At 41.5% G+C, this 16,874-nt stretch overlaps 1 protein-coding gene across 1 annotated transcript in view; it reads right to left on the bottom strand.

The window, feature by feature from the left end:
- tspoap1 (TSPO associated protein 1) overlaps nucleotides 1-16,874 on the bottom strand; it is a 139,264-nt gene that overhangs the window by 19,408 nt on the left and 102,982 nt on the right. The window contains exons 18-28 of the mRNA XM_084115121.1: nucleotides 15,892-16,103; nucleotides 13,545-13,651; nucleotides 13,320-13,429; nucleotides 11,298-12,185; nucleotides 8,736-8,887; nucleotides 7,739-8,233; nucleotides 6,175-6,696; nucleotides 5,592-5,750; nucleotides 4,467-5,234; nucleotides 2,688-2,772; nucleotides 668-798 (exon numbers count right to left, since the gene is read on the bottom strand). Of these exons, the coding sequence (XP_083971247.1) occupies nucleotides 668-798; nucleotides 2,688-2,772; nucleotides 4,467-5,234; nucleotides 5,592-5,750; nucleotides 6,175-6,696; nucleotides 7,739-8,233; nucleotides 8,736-8,887; nucleotides 11,298-12,185; nucleotides 13,320-13,429; nucleotides 13,545-13,651; nucleotides 15,892-16,103 (3,629 nt within the window). The remainder of the gene's footprint in view (nucleotides 1-667; nucleotides 799-2,687; nucleotides 2,773-4,466; nucleotides 5,235-5,591; nucleotides 5,751-6,174; nucleotides 6,697-7,738; nucleotides 8,234-8,735; nucleotides 8,888-11,297; nucleotides 12,186-13,319; nucleotides 13,430-13,544; nucleotides 13,652-15,891; nucleotides 16,104-16,874) is intronic.

The raw sequence follows: 16,874 nt of genomic DNA, 5'->3' as shown, positions 1-16,874 counted from the left end.
CATCAGGACAATGATCCAAAACAAACGTCAAAATCAAAACAACAGTCCCCAAACCTGAACCCTATAGAAAACCGAAGAGTATATCAACATGGACTTGGGAATCTGCAGGATTTGGAGAGATTCTCTATAGAGGAATCATCTCTGATCTCCAAACTCATCAGGAAAAAAAGTATTGAATAAAAGGGTGCCATTACTTTGTGGCCAATGTGTATTAGAGAAAAACATTTAGTTCATAATGAGATTTCCCCCTATTTTCATTGTTTTACTTCAATGGAAGGTTAGAGTTTTTTAATAAAAGGTCAATAGGATTAACAATGCAGATTTATTTTCACAGTTTTCTTTGTTCATATTTACCAAGGGTGCCAATAATTGTGGCCAATGTGTATGATCCCCCCCCCCACCCCATTTTCAATTGTTTTACTTCAATGAAAGGTTCGAATTTGTGAGTTTTTCAAATAAAAGGTCAAAAGGATTAACAATGCAGATTTATTGCAAGGGTGTTTATTAATGCAAGGGTGCCAATAATTCTGACCAGGACTGTATGTCACAGTAGGAAAGAAAAGACTATCGCAACTTATGTTTCATGCCGACTTTAAGCTAGTATGGTCTACTATTAAAGACTAATACATGTGTGTAAATCACAAGATGAAATGCAACTAAGTCAAACCTTGATAATCTGTCCCTCTTTAAAGGGAAGTTCCTCTTCAACAGCATCAGGATTGGGTGACATCACTGCAGGTTCATATGGGAAGAGGGCAACAAAGATTCTGACCTCATTTTCTCCACATGATCTGGGCTCTGCAACACCAAAGAGTACACACAAACACATCTGTAACATTTATATGCAGCAAACACATTGGTGGTTGATCTGGACATCATGCATATTACATTTTTTTGGGAAGCTGTGCAAAGTTTCGCTACAACATTACATTAAAACAAATTATTTTAGACAATTTTCCCATTTTCCTTGATGCATTCCAAACATTAAAGCCAGTGAACTAATGTGCGTTGTCTCCCCCGCCTGAAAGAAAGAATGGTGCGGCCCAGGCGTGTCCTTAAGTGAGGTAATCATACTAAAACCTCCTGATCCTAAGCCGCCATGAGCCGCTAGAGAAACGTGCGCACATGAGTGACACAGAGTGAGAGCGACAGGAAGAGAGAAAGACACACCAATGTCTATTCAGATACCAACAAACTTTGTGATTTTGAATAATGTTCTTATGGAACAGATTAAAACTACATGACTGGTCAAAAGTTGGGAGTAATTGAGTTTTTGTAATGTTTTTGAAAGATTTTTCTTAGGCTCACCAAGGCTGCATTTATGTAATGAAATATACATTAAAAAACAGTACAATTCAGAAATATTAATACAGAACTGTTTTCTACATTTTAAAAATTATTAATGCAATTTATTCCTGTGACTACAAAGCTGAATTTTCAGCATCATCACTCCAATCTTCAGTGTAACATTATCCTTCAGAAATCATTCGAATATGCTCCATCATTATTGGTGCTCAATGTTTAATAAGGTGATATTGATAAGCAGCTCAGATTCAATTGTGTCAATCGATCGATTACTACATGAATTGATTCAACTGTAGGAGACTGTAGATAAAAATGTATTAATTTAAGTCACCCAAGTGTCTACTAAATAAATAAATGAAAATGCAAACTGTAAATAAATGTAAAGCAAACACAAATGCCCCCCCAAAACCACCTGTCCTATATATTGGACATGTATGCAAAATAAAACTGCTGTTCTGTACTTTGGAGTCTGACAGTCGGACTCAAGGTCAAGAGGTCGAGGGTCAGCACCCTGAATTCATCAGGATCGTATTCCAGTTTCTGGATGAGTTGGAAGGGGGCGGGGTAAGGAATACAGTGTAAAACAGAGATGATCAGTGGTGGTAATGGGTGTCTGTCGGTTTCGTGTTAAGCTCCAGCAGTGAGATGTGCTCATCTCATTAGTGAGGATCAAGACCATCTGTAGCAACAATCAAGGGCAGGGCAAAGAAAAGAGGTCATTCCCCAACCTCTGTGAGTCACATTTGAGGGCAAATATCCAGAAAAAATGTGCTACCTTTGGGAAACCTCCTTTTGGGGATGTTGTCAAAGGAAACACTGATTAAAAAATATAGTAAAAATGTTGTCAAATATAGTAAGTGCAATGGTGTATATTAGTTGTCCACTTCAAAATCTTTATGCTATTGTGGTCACTAGACATGGCTTGATTCTCCACCAATGCAAATTTGTGGGTTTTAAATCAAATAAAATGTGCATCTGATCACATAGAAAGCATTCCTCAACAAGCGAGTTCCTAGGCAATTTATGTGCCTAGGTTTAGGTTTAATCAAATCAATAACCCTACGAATGAGCAATAAATCAGCCTCAGAAAACAATACTTATTAGTTTTATCTAGGAACAAAAGTCGTCCCAATTTAGAGTGGGCTGACACACACGTGGGTGTGGTTGAAAGTACATTTGGAGAAGAAGGGCGGTCTAAAGTTGGGTGGGTTGGGAAGAGTCTGAGATGGATGTGATCTAAACGAGAGCTGTATGCAGTACACAGTGGTCAGGTATTATCCCGGAAGCTATTTTCATAGTTGTCAATTCCTCCTGTGTCATGACAAGCTGTCTAGAGTTAATCTGCTTCTATAGTGAGAGAGAGGGAAGTGAGAGAGTCTCACCTCTATGCAGTCTAATTTCAGAGCGTGCTGATTTTTGAGTGACATCGCACCACGTTGCACCTGGATCTTCTCTTCCAGCTGCCTCCTAATGTAAGAGAAACAAACAGTTAGTTAGATTATGAAAATGGTGGGAAACAGTCACTGACTAACATCACAGTGGGATGACAGCACCATCACACAAACTGCATGTAATACCACATATGAACACTAGGGGCTCCAGACTAGAACAATCACTTGTGAGCCACTTGCTGCTAATAAAGCATTTTGGGGCCAAGTTATACTTTTTACTTGGCATATAACAATCAATAATACATGAATTGCCAAGCTTGCATTTGGAACATCTGCAGTAGTCCGTGTTCCAGTGTGAAGTTTACTTAGCTTACTACCTGCTAACCAAAAGATCTGAAACATTGTCTACAAAACTATTCTAGCTTCAAGCTATCTAGCTATTTACAACTGACTGCGATTGCATTGGCCAAGTATTTGCATCTGTGTTTGAGCACCTTTCTAGAGTATTGAAAGAAGCCACATAATTTCACAATATGAAGTGTGTCTATGAATATTTGGTGTCTATGCCCAATGGCAAATACTGTAGATTGATGCAAGAGATGCAAACGTTTTTGTTGAATCAGCAATTAGCCTGGAGCCCTGAAATACACACACACACACGCACACTCACACTGACATGTAAAAACTATTGTTTAAGCAACATTTGATTCCAGATAAAAAGCAGCAGCACTTAAGGTTGTTCTTCATAACAACACAGAGGAATTATAAGAACAACAAAGAAATCCATTTTGCAGGTGCAACATACAGTTTCACACAGCACATCTGTATTGTCCAGTCTCTGCTTTAACGCTTAAGCAGTCTCTGGACAATCTTGGCAACATGTGGGGCAAGAAGCATCCCATTAATATCAAGGAAAGGAGATGCACTAGAGCAAGTAAACCTGTTGAGCGGTAATGGAAAGCCATGGCCTTAGCATAGCAACATTCTAAATGAACACTGGAAAGAGTACAGTAAGATGTAGGACAAATACATAGAGCAGTGCTGTCAGCTACACAACTACAAATATGAAGATGCCTTGACTAGAGACTGGGAGAAAGGGTGTAGGGTACACAACCAAACGCAAGGAACGAGATGTACAGGCTTAAACCTTTTGCATCCACAGTAAAATTAGTGTTGGGGAGTCACTGTGTACTTGGTGGAATCCCATGTAGCACAATAACCACTTAACATCATATGTGGTAAATGAATGCGTTTGAAATGCTAACTCCATGTAGAGTTTGGAATCGAGAACCACGTCTTATTCAGAACAGACGTTTGGTTTCGTTCAGACTTTCAGTTACATTAACAGTTCTGTATCGTTCTTCCTTAACTTCCTTCCTGCATTCTTCCTTAACAACTTAACATGCAATATACATATCAGACACGCTAGGGTAGTGAATGCAATAATACTGTCCACTTTTTCTCAAAATTACTAAAAGGAAACTTAATGAAATCATTAAGTGGAACTAGAACCAGAATTGCTCAATTTCTTAAGATTGTCATTGCTAAATTCAAGAAAACATTCTAAGCCTTCCAACTATGATACTGCAAGTTGGAAAAGTTAAGCTACAGGGAACTGATAAGAATAGCAAATGATGTGGGTGCAAACCAGCGCTCATCTTCGCTTTTAGGACGCAAAAGGTTTCAGCCATCTCCTAAAGGGATGGGCAGGTTTCTCAAAGAGAGTGTCTCAAGGGACAGCAGGAGACAGATGGACAGAGGACAACCCACCCATGAGCGGTTGCTTGGGGGCAGCTCTGGCTGGGATCTGCATGTCAGGGGCAGGTTGTGGTACTCATTGTTACCACCCTCCACCCACCACTCAGAGCTCATCTGGTCTAACACCACTTCTCCAGGGTCAAACAGCCGTTGCTCCTCATCATTATCAGTTCCATAGTCTACGTCAATCTCTGTCGAGGGTCCAGTGGGCGACTTCACACGGTGTACGGTCTTGCTAACTAAATACGGTCCCTGCCCTGTTCCTGAGGATGCCAAAATGCCAGAGAGATCTGAAGACAACTGGCTACGGAGTAAGGCCTCTCTCCTGAGTCGATCGCCATGTCCTTTGTGTGTTGTGCGGCGCACACCCACACTTCCAGAACTAGGCCCAGCGTACAGGCTACTATCAGAGTCCAACTCCACCTCCTCCTCCTCATCCTGATAGTTGATGGTGTCCACTGTGTCAGCATAGTGCACTCTGGGTCTAGTCCTGACTGGCGCTGTCCCTTTGTACCTCACTACGGGTGATTCAGATTCAGTTTTATATCCATGATTTTGGTGGAAGGGAGAATGTCGGCAACCCTCGCGTCCACTATGGTGGCCCTTGCCTGAAGCAGTCCGGCTTGGGGAACGTCTAGTATAGGGTTCTGATTCGGTGTTGTCTTCCTCTTCCGTGACTTCTGGGATGCTGAAGAGCTGTTTGTTGTGGTAGACCTGAGGGGGGAGCTTTATAATCCTCTCCAAAATTTCTTCATCACTATCAGTTTCCCACATTTCACACTGGGGTTGTTTTAGAAATAGGAAAGGACAAGGCGATAGATTGAAAACATGCAGATGAGGACAAAGGTTGGTTTTGTTTGGTGTCAAAAGTTGAAAATAGAAGAAAACAAGAAAAAGAAACAAGAAAATTAAAATGCAACAGAGGAAATATAAAAACAGAAAGAACATAAAAGTATGGCTAACTTTTTATCCTAACAAGTTTCTACTTGAGTAATTTGCCTGTCCACACCAAAAGCAAAAATGCTGTATCACACGGCACAATTACAACCAATCAGAACTTGCCACATCGCAAAAGGACTCAACATTTTGTCCAAAGGTTCACTGAGGAATACTACGTGTTCATGTGCATGTACATACCCTTCCCGTATGAGCTGTACCGTAACCTCTGGAGGGGACGTCAGTGATAGTCTCAGAGTACAGATCTTCCTCCTCTTCCTCCAGTATGTCTGACAGATCAGACCGACTGCTCTCCCCATGATAATCTGGGGGAGGGTCTAAAAGACCACCAGCATATACCTGATAGAGTACAAAAGAAACAACAATTTCAACAGGTTTCTGAGACTCTAGGTCAGGGGTGTCCATTCCAGGAGGACCACCTTCATGCAGAGTTTAATTCCAACTTGCTACAACACACCTGTCCAGAAGTTTCAAGTAATTCCAAAGACCTTGATAAGCCGTTTCAGGTGTGTTTAATTGGGGTTGGAGCTAAACTTTGCAGGGCAGTGGCCCTCCAGGAGCAGAACTGGACACCAGTGCACTAGCACAACACATAGAGTAACACATCAGAGTAACAAGACACACAGTTCATGCATCAAAAGGTGTTTCTCTGATGGAATAAATTTGTATATCAAGATTAGCCCTGAAAGAAAGATATTCAAAAAGAGTGCAGTATAAAATGATTGCACAGGTACACATATGGTCTCCTGATTTGGAAACTGACCTTCATACGAGGTTGAGGTACAGGCCGCAGGAACTCCTCCATGGACACAAGCCTGGTGTTTTCCCTGTCCTCCTCAGGCTCTGACTCAAAAGGCGATGGATTGGGAGGCCTCAGTGGGTGCGTATCCGGGATATTAAGAGGGTCCTTTCCTGGGATGTTAACTTTGGGGGATGTGTAAATTGGTGGCGGTGTATGAAGTTTGGCACGGGGGTCCTCCAGGAATTCGGAGAGGGAGGCAACAGGACGTTGGACTCCTGGGCTGTCTGTCTCTCTGCTGGGGTTAAGCGCTGCAGGGGCCACACTGGACTGCACTTGCACTGATGCAGGTACACCAACAGGTACAGGAATGGGCACAGGCATGGTGGCAGGTGCTGGCTCAACCACAGGACCTGGAACTGTCATGGACACTGGCATGTGTACTGGTGTGTTCAAGGGAGCAGGTACAGCCATGGATGTTGGTGTGGCAACAGGCACAGGCATGACCACAGGTGCAGGTGTGACCATGGGTGCAGATACACTCACCTGTTGATGGATAACACTTTTACTACTCAAACAGATAATATACTCATTCCCAACCCTAAAGAGAAACTTTACATCCAATATCTCTGCACACAGACAATATATATAAACTGAAACAGTTCTACATTATACTCCACATGAAATTGGGTTAATTTGTAATGGAGGCAAGCGCGGAGTGCATTGAGTAGGACCAGATACATTTGGTGGCGTGACCCGTATGAGAGTGAGTGCAACAGAGGCAAGCTAGTAAGAGCGGTGTGTGTAAAAGTCACTCCCCTGGCCTCAAAAGGCATGCTAGCAACTGACTCTAGAGGCTGCGGTCTTTAGCGTCTTTGTTTGCGAGCCTGCCTCCTATGCCAGAGACCCCAGTTCAAATCCCGATCGGAGCGGGTCGAGTGGAACCGGTTACATTTGGTGCCATGACCCGGATGGGAGTAAGGGCTGTGAGTGTAAAACTAAAGAGGCCTCTAGAGGTGTGCTTGCGACTGACACTAAAGGCTGTGGTCTTTAGCGTGCCTGCCTCCCATGCCAGAGACCCGTTCAAATCTAAATAGAAGTGGGTCGAGTAGGACCAAATGCAGTGGCTAAAGCTTAGAGCAGGGCTTCAAAAGGTTACTGGTCTTAACCAAAAATCAGATCTGAAAAAAGTGGTATGTCCTGGCTATTTTCCAAACAACAAAATGAACTGAGGGCATTATATTACATGGTTTATAAAACTTAAGTCTTACTTCCTCTATAGTTCTCAAACCTCTTTCGAGTTTGACTATTTATAAATAGGGCATGAGGAGGGCCCATAGTTACAGTGAAAAATGGTCTGTTCATTATGCAACACTACTGTTTACTTTTATGATAAATTTGGTGTTGCTTTTTTTGTCATTTTTGGATCTCAACAGCATACATACACATTCTTTTTTTGTGTTTCACAGAATAAAGAAACGCATACGTTTACAATTATTTTTTTGGCTCTTAAAGTGTTTGCTAAATGACTACTTGCACAGAGCAGTGACTAAAACTGTAGACAAGCAGAAATTTAGTTGAGACCCACCGTTGAGTTAGTACGCGAGGCACATAGTGACAGTGCTTCTTGTGCTGCCATTGTAGTCGTCAGCGCTGCAGTTGATGTTGAGTTTGCCCAGGCTTCTACATAGGACGCAGGAGAAGGAGGCACCTCACAAGTGACTGCTTTGGGCGTGTTGACATAGACTCCCCGAACAGGACCAATGGTGTGCTCGTCTAGTGTAGCAGCGTGTGGCAGAATGGGCATTTTGGCAGCAGAGAGAGATGTGGCACAAACAGCAGGGTCTGGATTGGCACTGGCCATGAGGACACTGGCGGTAGCTGGCAAAGACTGGCATTGAGGCAATGAGGCACCGGACATGATGGCAGGCAATTTGGCGGGCACATTCACCGACAATGAGTCCACCGACTCGCCAAAAGCTGACATAGTTCGGACGGTGAGCTCATGGGCCGCCTGTAACGTCTGGATCTGAGATGGACCAATCAGAACGCTGCCTGCTGTGGGCGACGACACCTCTAATACCTGAAGACAGAAGCCATAGTTAAGTCACGATGAACACTCTGAAATAATGGAAATTAATTTGTGAATTCAAATTTGAGTAACATCAAGATTTAAGCTCTGCTTACTCTGGACATTCATGAAGTGCACACTATTAAAGTCCCCCTGTAGTCAATAATTTTATCCCTAAAAACTGACTTGATTTTTTTTTTCATGCCTTAAAATAGCTTGAATATAACTCTACACCCCTGCCTCATTTAGTATACGCAGTTCTATGAATATGCAAAATATCCCCGCCTCCACTCACTCACAACAACTCAGAGATCCACTCGTTGACAATCACTCATTGACCTGAAGGTAGTTTGTGACGTCAGAAACACCAGCAATTTCAAACCGTGCATTTGAGACTGTTCACTGCCATTTTAAGGAGGACTTTAAACTATTGAAGAAGGAACATATATGATGAGCACTTAAAGATTCTCTTTGTTATTTTGTTAAGATTATGCAAATTGGTCACAGTCATTACCTTCTTCTTGTCAGCATAGATGGTGTAGCCAGTGACTCGGACACCATTGGACGTCCCGGCAGCATCTATAGTAACAGGCAGCCAGCTGATCTGAGCTATTCCCGGAGACGGGCCCTGCTCCAACTGCACATCCAGAGGAGCATCAGGAGGACCTAGGGGACAAAGCAAAGGGTCAAAGGTCAAACCTAGAAATGCTGAAGTTAACATAAAATAGAAATGTCCTCTTTCTTAATACATGTTGTTCCCAGTCTTATTGTGAGTGTTTCATCAGTGAATGCTATTCCAATGAAAAACATTTTTTTTTTCTTTTAGCTAATGTCTCCAACCACTCTTATTTTTTAAACTCTTTAGTTTATGCCAATCCATTATGCCGTTTATATTACGAATTTCCAGAGGTGGAAGTAACGAATTACAACTACTCACATTACTGTAATTAAGTTGTTTTTTGGGGTACTTGTACTTTTTTGACTATATTTTTAAATCTGTAATTTTACTTGTACTCAAGTACATATTAAGCTAAGTAATCTACTTCGTTACTTGTAAAATCACATTTCGTTACTGAGTACAATTTGAATTGATATTCAAATCTTTGACCGGCATTTCGGTAGCCAATAAAAATATTCGATCGTAAACGGATCAATAAAACCCCTGATATTTGGACTGAATTAAAGCCGCCGCAGTCGCAGCAGGTTTTGAAGAGCTGAAGGAGGCGAGGAGCTCAGAGTGATTAATGGCTGGGCTGAACGTTTGGAGAAACAACAAACTACATAGTAGTATTGTCAAAATATCTATATTTTGATACATATCAATAAATATCTGTCAGTCAATACTCATTTTCTGCAGTATAGGCCTATACACCGATACGATACCAGCTGCGCGTTCGCATTCTCTCATCTCAACGACAGCGAGTTTGACACCCGCCTCCTCTCAGCGCGGGATTGCAGGTAGGCCTATTACGCATAATTTTATTAATACCTGCAAGTTTCTATGGCATTTTTTAATGGCAAATGTCACGAGTGCAACATTGTAACGCGAGGGCACATTCATGTAATCGCAGAAAACTGGACGCGAGCTCTCAAATATACGAATGAACTGGACTCGGATATTGCGTGTGCGCTCTCGGACTGTGTCATATCATGTGCAATCGCGAATCTCTCCAAGTGGTTCTCACTGCAGACTCAAATGACGTCCAGCTCCAATCTCTCCATGCTCTTGAATTAAACGCTGTCAAAAGTTATGAAAAATCTAGTCTTTTTTGCAAATTAAATTCAGTTTGAAATCAAGCTTCCTTGTGCTGTGTGTGAGCTATTGCAACAGTTAACAGTAGCTATTTTCTACATAAATCTATGATTTGGTTGAATATTTATTGGTAATACATTAACTATCGCCAGCTAAAAAGTAACTAGTAACTAGTACTCTGAGTAGTTTTTGAGAAGAGTAATTTGTACTTTTACTTAAGTACTTTTTTGACACCAGTACTTTTACTTGTAATTGAGTATTGTTTCAGCAATGTAACGGTACTTGTACTTGAGTACAAATTTTCAGTACTCTTTCCACCTCTGCGAATTACATCCTGATATATTCTGAAATGCAACAAAATAGCTAGAAGCATTCCATATACTTATTATACTAGTAAAGTAGGCAGTCAACCAAAAAGCCAATAACCACCGCTTGTCAAATAATGTGGTGATAATATTAAACATATATATATAACATATTTGAAACTTTCAAACAGGTGTGTTGGAGCTGGTTGGAGCTAAACTCTGCAGGACAGCGGCCCTCCAGGACCGAGATTGGTGAACCCTGTTATAGAGTCTCCTCCGACTGCAACTGTCAATTCTAGCCCATTGGCAATGCAAGGTTGACTGTTACTCGCGAAAATGCGCTTTGATACGTTTGCCTGATAACTTGTAGAAGTCTATGGTTAAAGCGCAATTTAGCAGTCAAAAGCTGAAAATGCATTTGTCGGTCCCACGGTAGCAAAATACGTATTCTAGTTGAGTGCCATATACATAAGGGGCTTTCGCACCGTAGGAACCTTTTCATAGTTCCTAGAACTATTGGCGGAAGTACCCGGATTTTGGCGTGTTCGCACCACAGGAACTAGGAACAATTTTAGTTCTAAGAACTCCACTTGGAGGAACTCATTTAGCTCCTACTTCAGAGTAGGGTCTAAACCAGCACTATAGGAACTATCAGGGATGTTAGTGTGCGCTGATTGGCCAAACGCATGTGAACGTATAACTTGTTAGACAGATCGTAAACTAATGAACATGGAGAATGCGAGCACTGTGTCCTCAGGCTCTGGCTGACGTTAAAAGTCCGGAGCACCATCAAAATAAAAGTCTGGAGCACCATCAAAATAAAAGTCCCAACAACAAGTACGGCTTATATTACTTCAGAGTTCCTACTGGCGGTGCGAATGCAACCAGGAAAACGTTCCTAAGGGAACCATTAGTTCTCGGGTAACCACCCTGGAGGCTAGTTCTTATAACTAAGTTGCTAGAACTACCTGGTGCAACTACCGATACACTAGTTTCCGCTCTCATCTTTGCTTCTCACCTGCAGTCAGGGTTGTGAAAGAGGTCACTGCGGTTTTGCGTTCTCGGCACTCCGGCGGTAGTTCCCAGGCTGTGCGGTGCGGCCTGGCCTCCACTTTAACGCTGTAATTCAGGTTGGGTGTGAGGTTACTGAGGCACAGTGAATAGCATCCCGCCTTTACCAGCTCACACTCTTCGTCATTCAAAGACACAATGTGCACGTAGTTACTGTTGCTAGGTAGCCAGGTCAGGCTGGCCGAGGTAGCCGTTACACGTTCGACGCGCAGTTGAGTCGGCGCCACGCACACGTCCCGCCCAACAAGGATACTGCAACGCAGCTGGTCCGAGTTCCCACGCTCCGTCAGACTCTGCACTGCAATCCGATATGCTTTCTGCGCTAAATCCAGCCTCTCCAGAACGGCCTTCGTTTGGGTACCAAATGGCACGTTGATCCGCAACTCGTGGTCCACGTAGACATTATAGCTAAACACTGAACCCCAGCCGGACGGGACTAGCGGAGACTCCCAGCCAATGATGATACTCTTGGCTAGCTGCTTGATTAGTGTTAGCTTGCGGGGGTAAGGCACAGTGTCCACCCCCACCTCCTCTAGATCCAAGTCTAAGCCGTTGGTGAGCGGGACGGCCAGGGCAGGGTTAGTGGGGTTGGCTTTGGCATTGTCACCGGGAGCTGAGGCTGTCGTGGAGGTCTCCGTCCTCTCGGAGGTGCTGGGGGCGAAACGTAAGTGATGTTGATGCAGCCGCTCACTGCCGCTGTGAAAGCTGCTCTCCTGGAAGGAATTATGGGACACATCGCCAGCCTGGTGAGGGTGTGAGCTCATGAAGTCGTCGTCCGACACACGCTCCACAAAGTTGGAGGGAACGAGGCCTCTTCTACCGTCCATCAGCTCGCCTAAATGGTTTAACACAATAGTGTTAGTTATAGGTATGGTAGTGTTGTTGAAGGAAATTTAAAGTAGATTTTTAGAAATTTGAATAGTAAATATGATTTTTACATTTTCAGAGGTAAACTCACTACCACAATGCTAGAGTGTGTTGAGTAGTTGGTTATGACCTTTTAGTACACATAGTGTACATACATACATACATGTACATACATACATACAACACACATACATACATGCATACATACATACATACATACATACATACATGCATGCAAGCACACATACATAAATACATGTACATACATGCATGCAAGCATACATACATACATACAGTACATACATACATACAGTACATGCACACATACATGTTCACATATACAAACATGCAAGCACGCATACATACACGCACACAGTTACATGCACACGTGCACACACACATGCACCCACATAAACATATATGCACACATCCTTACACATACATAAATGCACACATACACGCACACACACATACACGCCCACATACTTACACACGCCCACTGACATAAACGCACACAGACATACACACACACAAACATACACGCACACATACATATAGTACACGCACACATATGTAACGCGCACACATACTTACATACACACATACTTACATACACACATACATGCATGCACACATACATACACACACTCATACATACATACATACATACATACATACATGCACACACACATACACCCACACATACTTAACATGAACACACACACACAAACACACACATACACAGACATACATGCACACATACACATACTACACACATATACACATACAAATATATATATATATATATATATATACACACACACACACACACACACACATACATATTTATGAAAACCTTTTATTATCTATTAAAATCAATTACTTAATTGATTTTTAAAAATTAATTTAAAAAAAGTCTCCTCACTTCTATTTTTCACTAGTCTAGTTACAAATTATTTCAACAGCTAATGCTAGTTAAAAAAAAAATAAAAAATAATCTGAGGTCTGTTTTTTATTCAGTGCATTTACAGCATTTACTGGGAATTTTGAACATTTAATTTGGTCTCATTTATCTTATAAAAAAAACAATGAATAAACTCACCCTCATAGAAGCCGTCATCATCCATGTCTCCATAGACGTAAATGTACTCTCCCGCTGTGAGGGGCAACTCAACCTCCGGGTTATCATTAGGACCATCATAGGGATTGTAGCTGCATTTAGAAATAAAAACAGGCCAACATTTAAAGTGTGTAATTTGTTTCATGCTTGTGGCAGTTTAGTAGATGCTGAAAGCAGAAATCATTGAATAAGTCTAATGGTGTTTACCTGTAACGTGCAATGAAGACCTGGAGTTTAGCTGCTCCTTTACTGACCGAATATGGCGCTGGAGAAACGTCAATATCCAGCTCCTCAACTTCACTAGCAGTGTCCACCTGAAACACACACACACAAATACTCAATATGAGATTAATTAAATATTAAATGTATGATTGAAATATGAAAAATGAATGAATTTGGTACTGTGATTTGGACCTAAAACAAAGTTGACCTCTTCTTTGGCAGGTTAAACCTGTTTTAATCTAAACCAGTAATTCTCAACTCGTGGGTCTTGAAATGTCACAAATGAGTTACAGCAGGGAAAAACACTTCTATATGCAAATAATATAATGCAACTAACCATACATTTGTGCATAGGTAGGATTATACCCCCACCCATGGTTTCAGTCATGCTAGAATAGAAAAGGGCCTTTCCCAAACAGTTCCCACAAAAATAGAAGCATAGCATTGGCCAAAATGTCTTGGTTTGCTGATGCATTAAGATTTCCCTTCGCTGGAAGTAAAGGAGCACAACCCCTGAAAAGCAACCCCACACCATCATCCCCCCTCCACCAAACTTACAGCTGGAACAATGCAGTCATGCAGGTCATTTTAAAGGTGATTTTATACACCTGTGGCAATAGATCTGTGGCCCTGTTTACACCTGGTATTAAGTTTTTGTCAATTTGATCACAAGTGGACCACACTAAATACAGGTGCAAACATGGTCTAAAACGTTTTGAGCTTGTCCACTTTTACTTCCAGAGGTAGTCGAAAACACATTCAACCGGATTGCTTTCATGGTATAGACTCTCATGTGTTCGATCAGGCACAAAAGACTGTCTTCTCTCTGCCTACTGACCTAATGTAAACACCAAGCATGTTAGCCAGACGCTATTTAAACTTTGTCGGCTGGAGACCCAAGTTTGGTTTGAAGAGGAAAAATGTCCTAATCACAATGTTCTCTCACATTCCTGATTTCTAACACACACTCACAGCGTTCGACTGGTCTTGAGGCTGTCAGAGCAGAAACGAAAGCTGATGCTTTCCGTATGTTTTATGTTTCCGTATGTTTTATGTTTCCGTTTCCGTATGTATCTCCGGTCGCGTTCATGTGTAAATTACACAAGCTTATTTCGTCCATTAGATTGAAAGATCTGAAAACGCCCAGCATTTACCCGTCCGTAGACCCTCCCCTCAAAGAAATCAGGACAGAAGTGGTCAAAAGTGGACAAAAGAGACGGATTAAAACACCAGGAGTAAACGGGAATGTGTCTCGCTCGTCTACTTGTGATCTGATCGACCTAAACGCATCTTAATACCAGCTGTAAACAGGGCCTGACTGAAACACCTGAATTCAAGAATTAAAATCTGAGTGCCAAAACTTTTGTCCATATAGTGCATCTAATTACAAAGATGTCAGGATGGACAGATTGCATAACAACCTCATCCTCAAAAACCATGAGCAAAACTCAAAAAGACAATTCAGCTAATCTAAAAACTATGCATACATTGCACTTATTTACTTATGCATGTAACCACTAGCAAATACCAGCATCTCACATTATGCACCACATGTAGAACGTTTATTAGCAAATAATAATGATAACAACAGGTCTGTCCCTTAGTAAACTTGCAGTGTCAGCATCTGAAATCATCTAAATATAGTGATGCTGTGAGTAAGAAGGAAAGTGACCCATGTAAATTGAAGCAGTATTTATAGCTAAAGGGTAAAACCTTTTATGGATAATCACTTACAACTACTACGACCTTCATAATCCAGCACTGCACAGGATTATCTCACTGAATATCAGCTTTAGACAGCTGCACGCGCGCCGGAGAGCGTCTGAACTCTGACCCGGGACCAGTTTTTAACTTCACAGCTTGAAGGCACACTCAACCCTGTCATTCATCAAATTCAACCCAGAAAGAACCCAACAAATGATCTGCATTCTAGATAATCCTGCACAAGAATGTGGAGTGAAAGAAATAATTGTGTCTAAGTTTGTAACATTTTTTTATTTAGCCGTTTAAGACATTTTGATCCATTAAGTCCCAGTTTATTCCGACCCCTGTAAAGATATGAACTTGTTAGCAGTGTTATTTTAGTATCATCAATATACTATTACAGCATTTATTAATATTTCGATTTTTTTATATTTTCAAATATTTTTGATTGAATTATATTTTAATTTTTCGTTTTTTTTATAGGTCTATTTAGTTTTTATTAATTTTATTTAAATAACATGAGCAACTAACTGAAGTTAAAAATTGATTTAACATTTATTTTATTTCAATTTCTATAAATTCTTTGTGGTGGTTTTAGTTGTGTGTGTATTGGTGTAGTTTCTCTCACCTCATGTGTAGGGCTGGACTTTCGGGGACTGGCCGGGCGAGAGCCAGCGGATTTGGGCGAGAGGTGCGTGGTCTCAGATCTGGGACTGGACGTGGAGCCGGACTTCACGCTGATGGCAGGCAGCTCTCGATGTTTGGTGGTCGGTGAGCGCTCGGGACGGGACAGTTCGGCCGCATGTGGAGTGGAGCCCGTCCGCAAGACCGCAGCCACATCTAACAGAGACAGAGGAGAGCATGCAGTGAGTGTAGGGAAATGCAACCAGTATGCCTGACTTTCTTCAATGGAACACATACGAGCAGGGCCTCAAACTTCTTGCCACAAATGGCAATGGTCAGTGACTTTATTTAGAAAAATTATTTAGAAAAAGTAAATATTTCTTACTAGCCGTTTTTGCATAAACAGACAGTTATGACACAAAAATGTTCGATATTCGAAATGAACAATTTTCAGGTACAGAAATGAAATAAAGTAATCAAACGTAAAATACTGTATAAACTAAACGTAGATTAATCCTTATTAAAGTTGCAAAAGTTATTCAGTCAAGAACAGCGAGTGAATTTTCTCTTTGTCTTTTGTCGTTTGATTAACGTTATTATAGAGACGGCAGCAGGAATATTAGAGCTGCACGGATCCAATATAATGATACACGTGTTTTCTTTCTTTTTTTTGGGGATGTTTGTGCAAAGAAAACGTCCACACAGACACAGCGAGTAAAGAATTGAGTTCCCTTTCACGTCTTCTTGCGCTTGAATGTTTCAATTGGCTTAATCTTTCGTGACGATGCAGCACTGGCCTGTTAACCGTCCCAAAGCATTGTTCACATTTGTTCACGTTTTTATAATATTGCATTGCTAGAAACTCTAACAAATATTTCATATACTTGCCAACACCAATTTTTCCCCGCATTTGGCACTTGGCGAGTGTTACTTTTAGGCCCTGCTTACAAGGTATGTTCTCAAAAAACAGTTCAACATGTATATGCA

The sequence above is a fragment of the Abramis brama genome (genome assembly GCF_963993115.1).
Source record: "Abramis brama genome assembly, chromosome: 5".
Lineage (NCBI taxonomy): Eukaryota > Metazoa > Chordata > Actinopteri > Cypriniformes > Leuciscidae > Abramis > Abramis brama.
The sequence above is the reverse complement of the archived record's forward strand: the minus strand, read 5'-3'. Positions and strand labels throughout refer to the sequence as shown.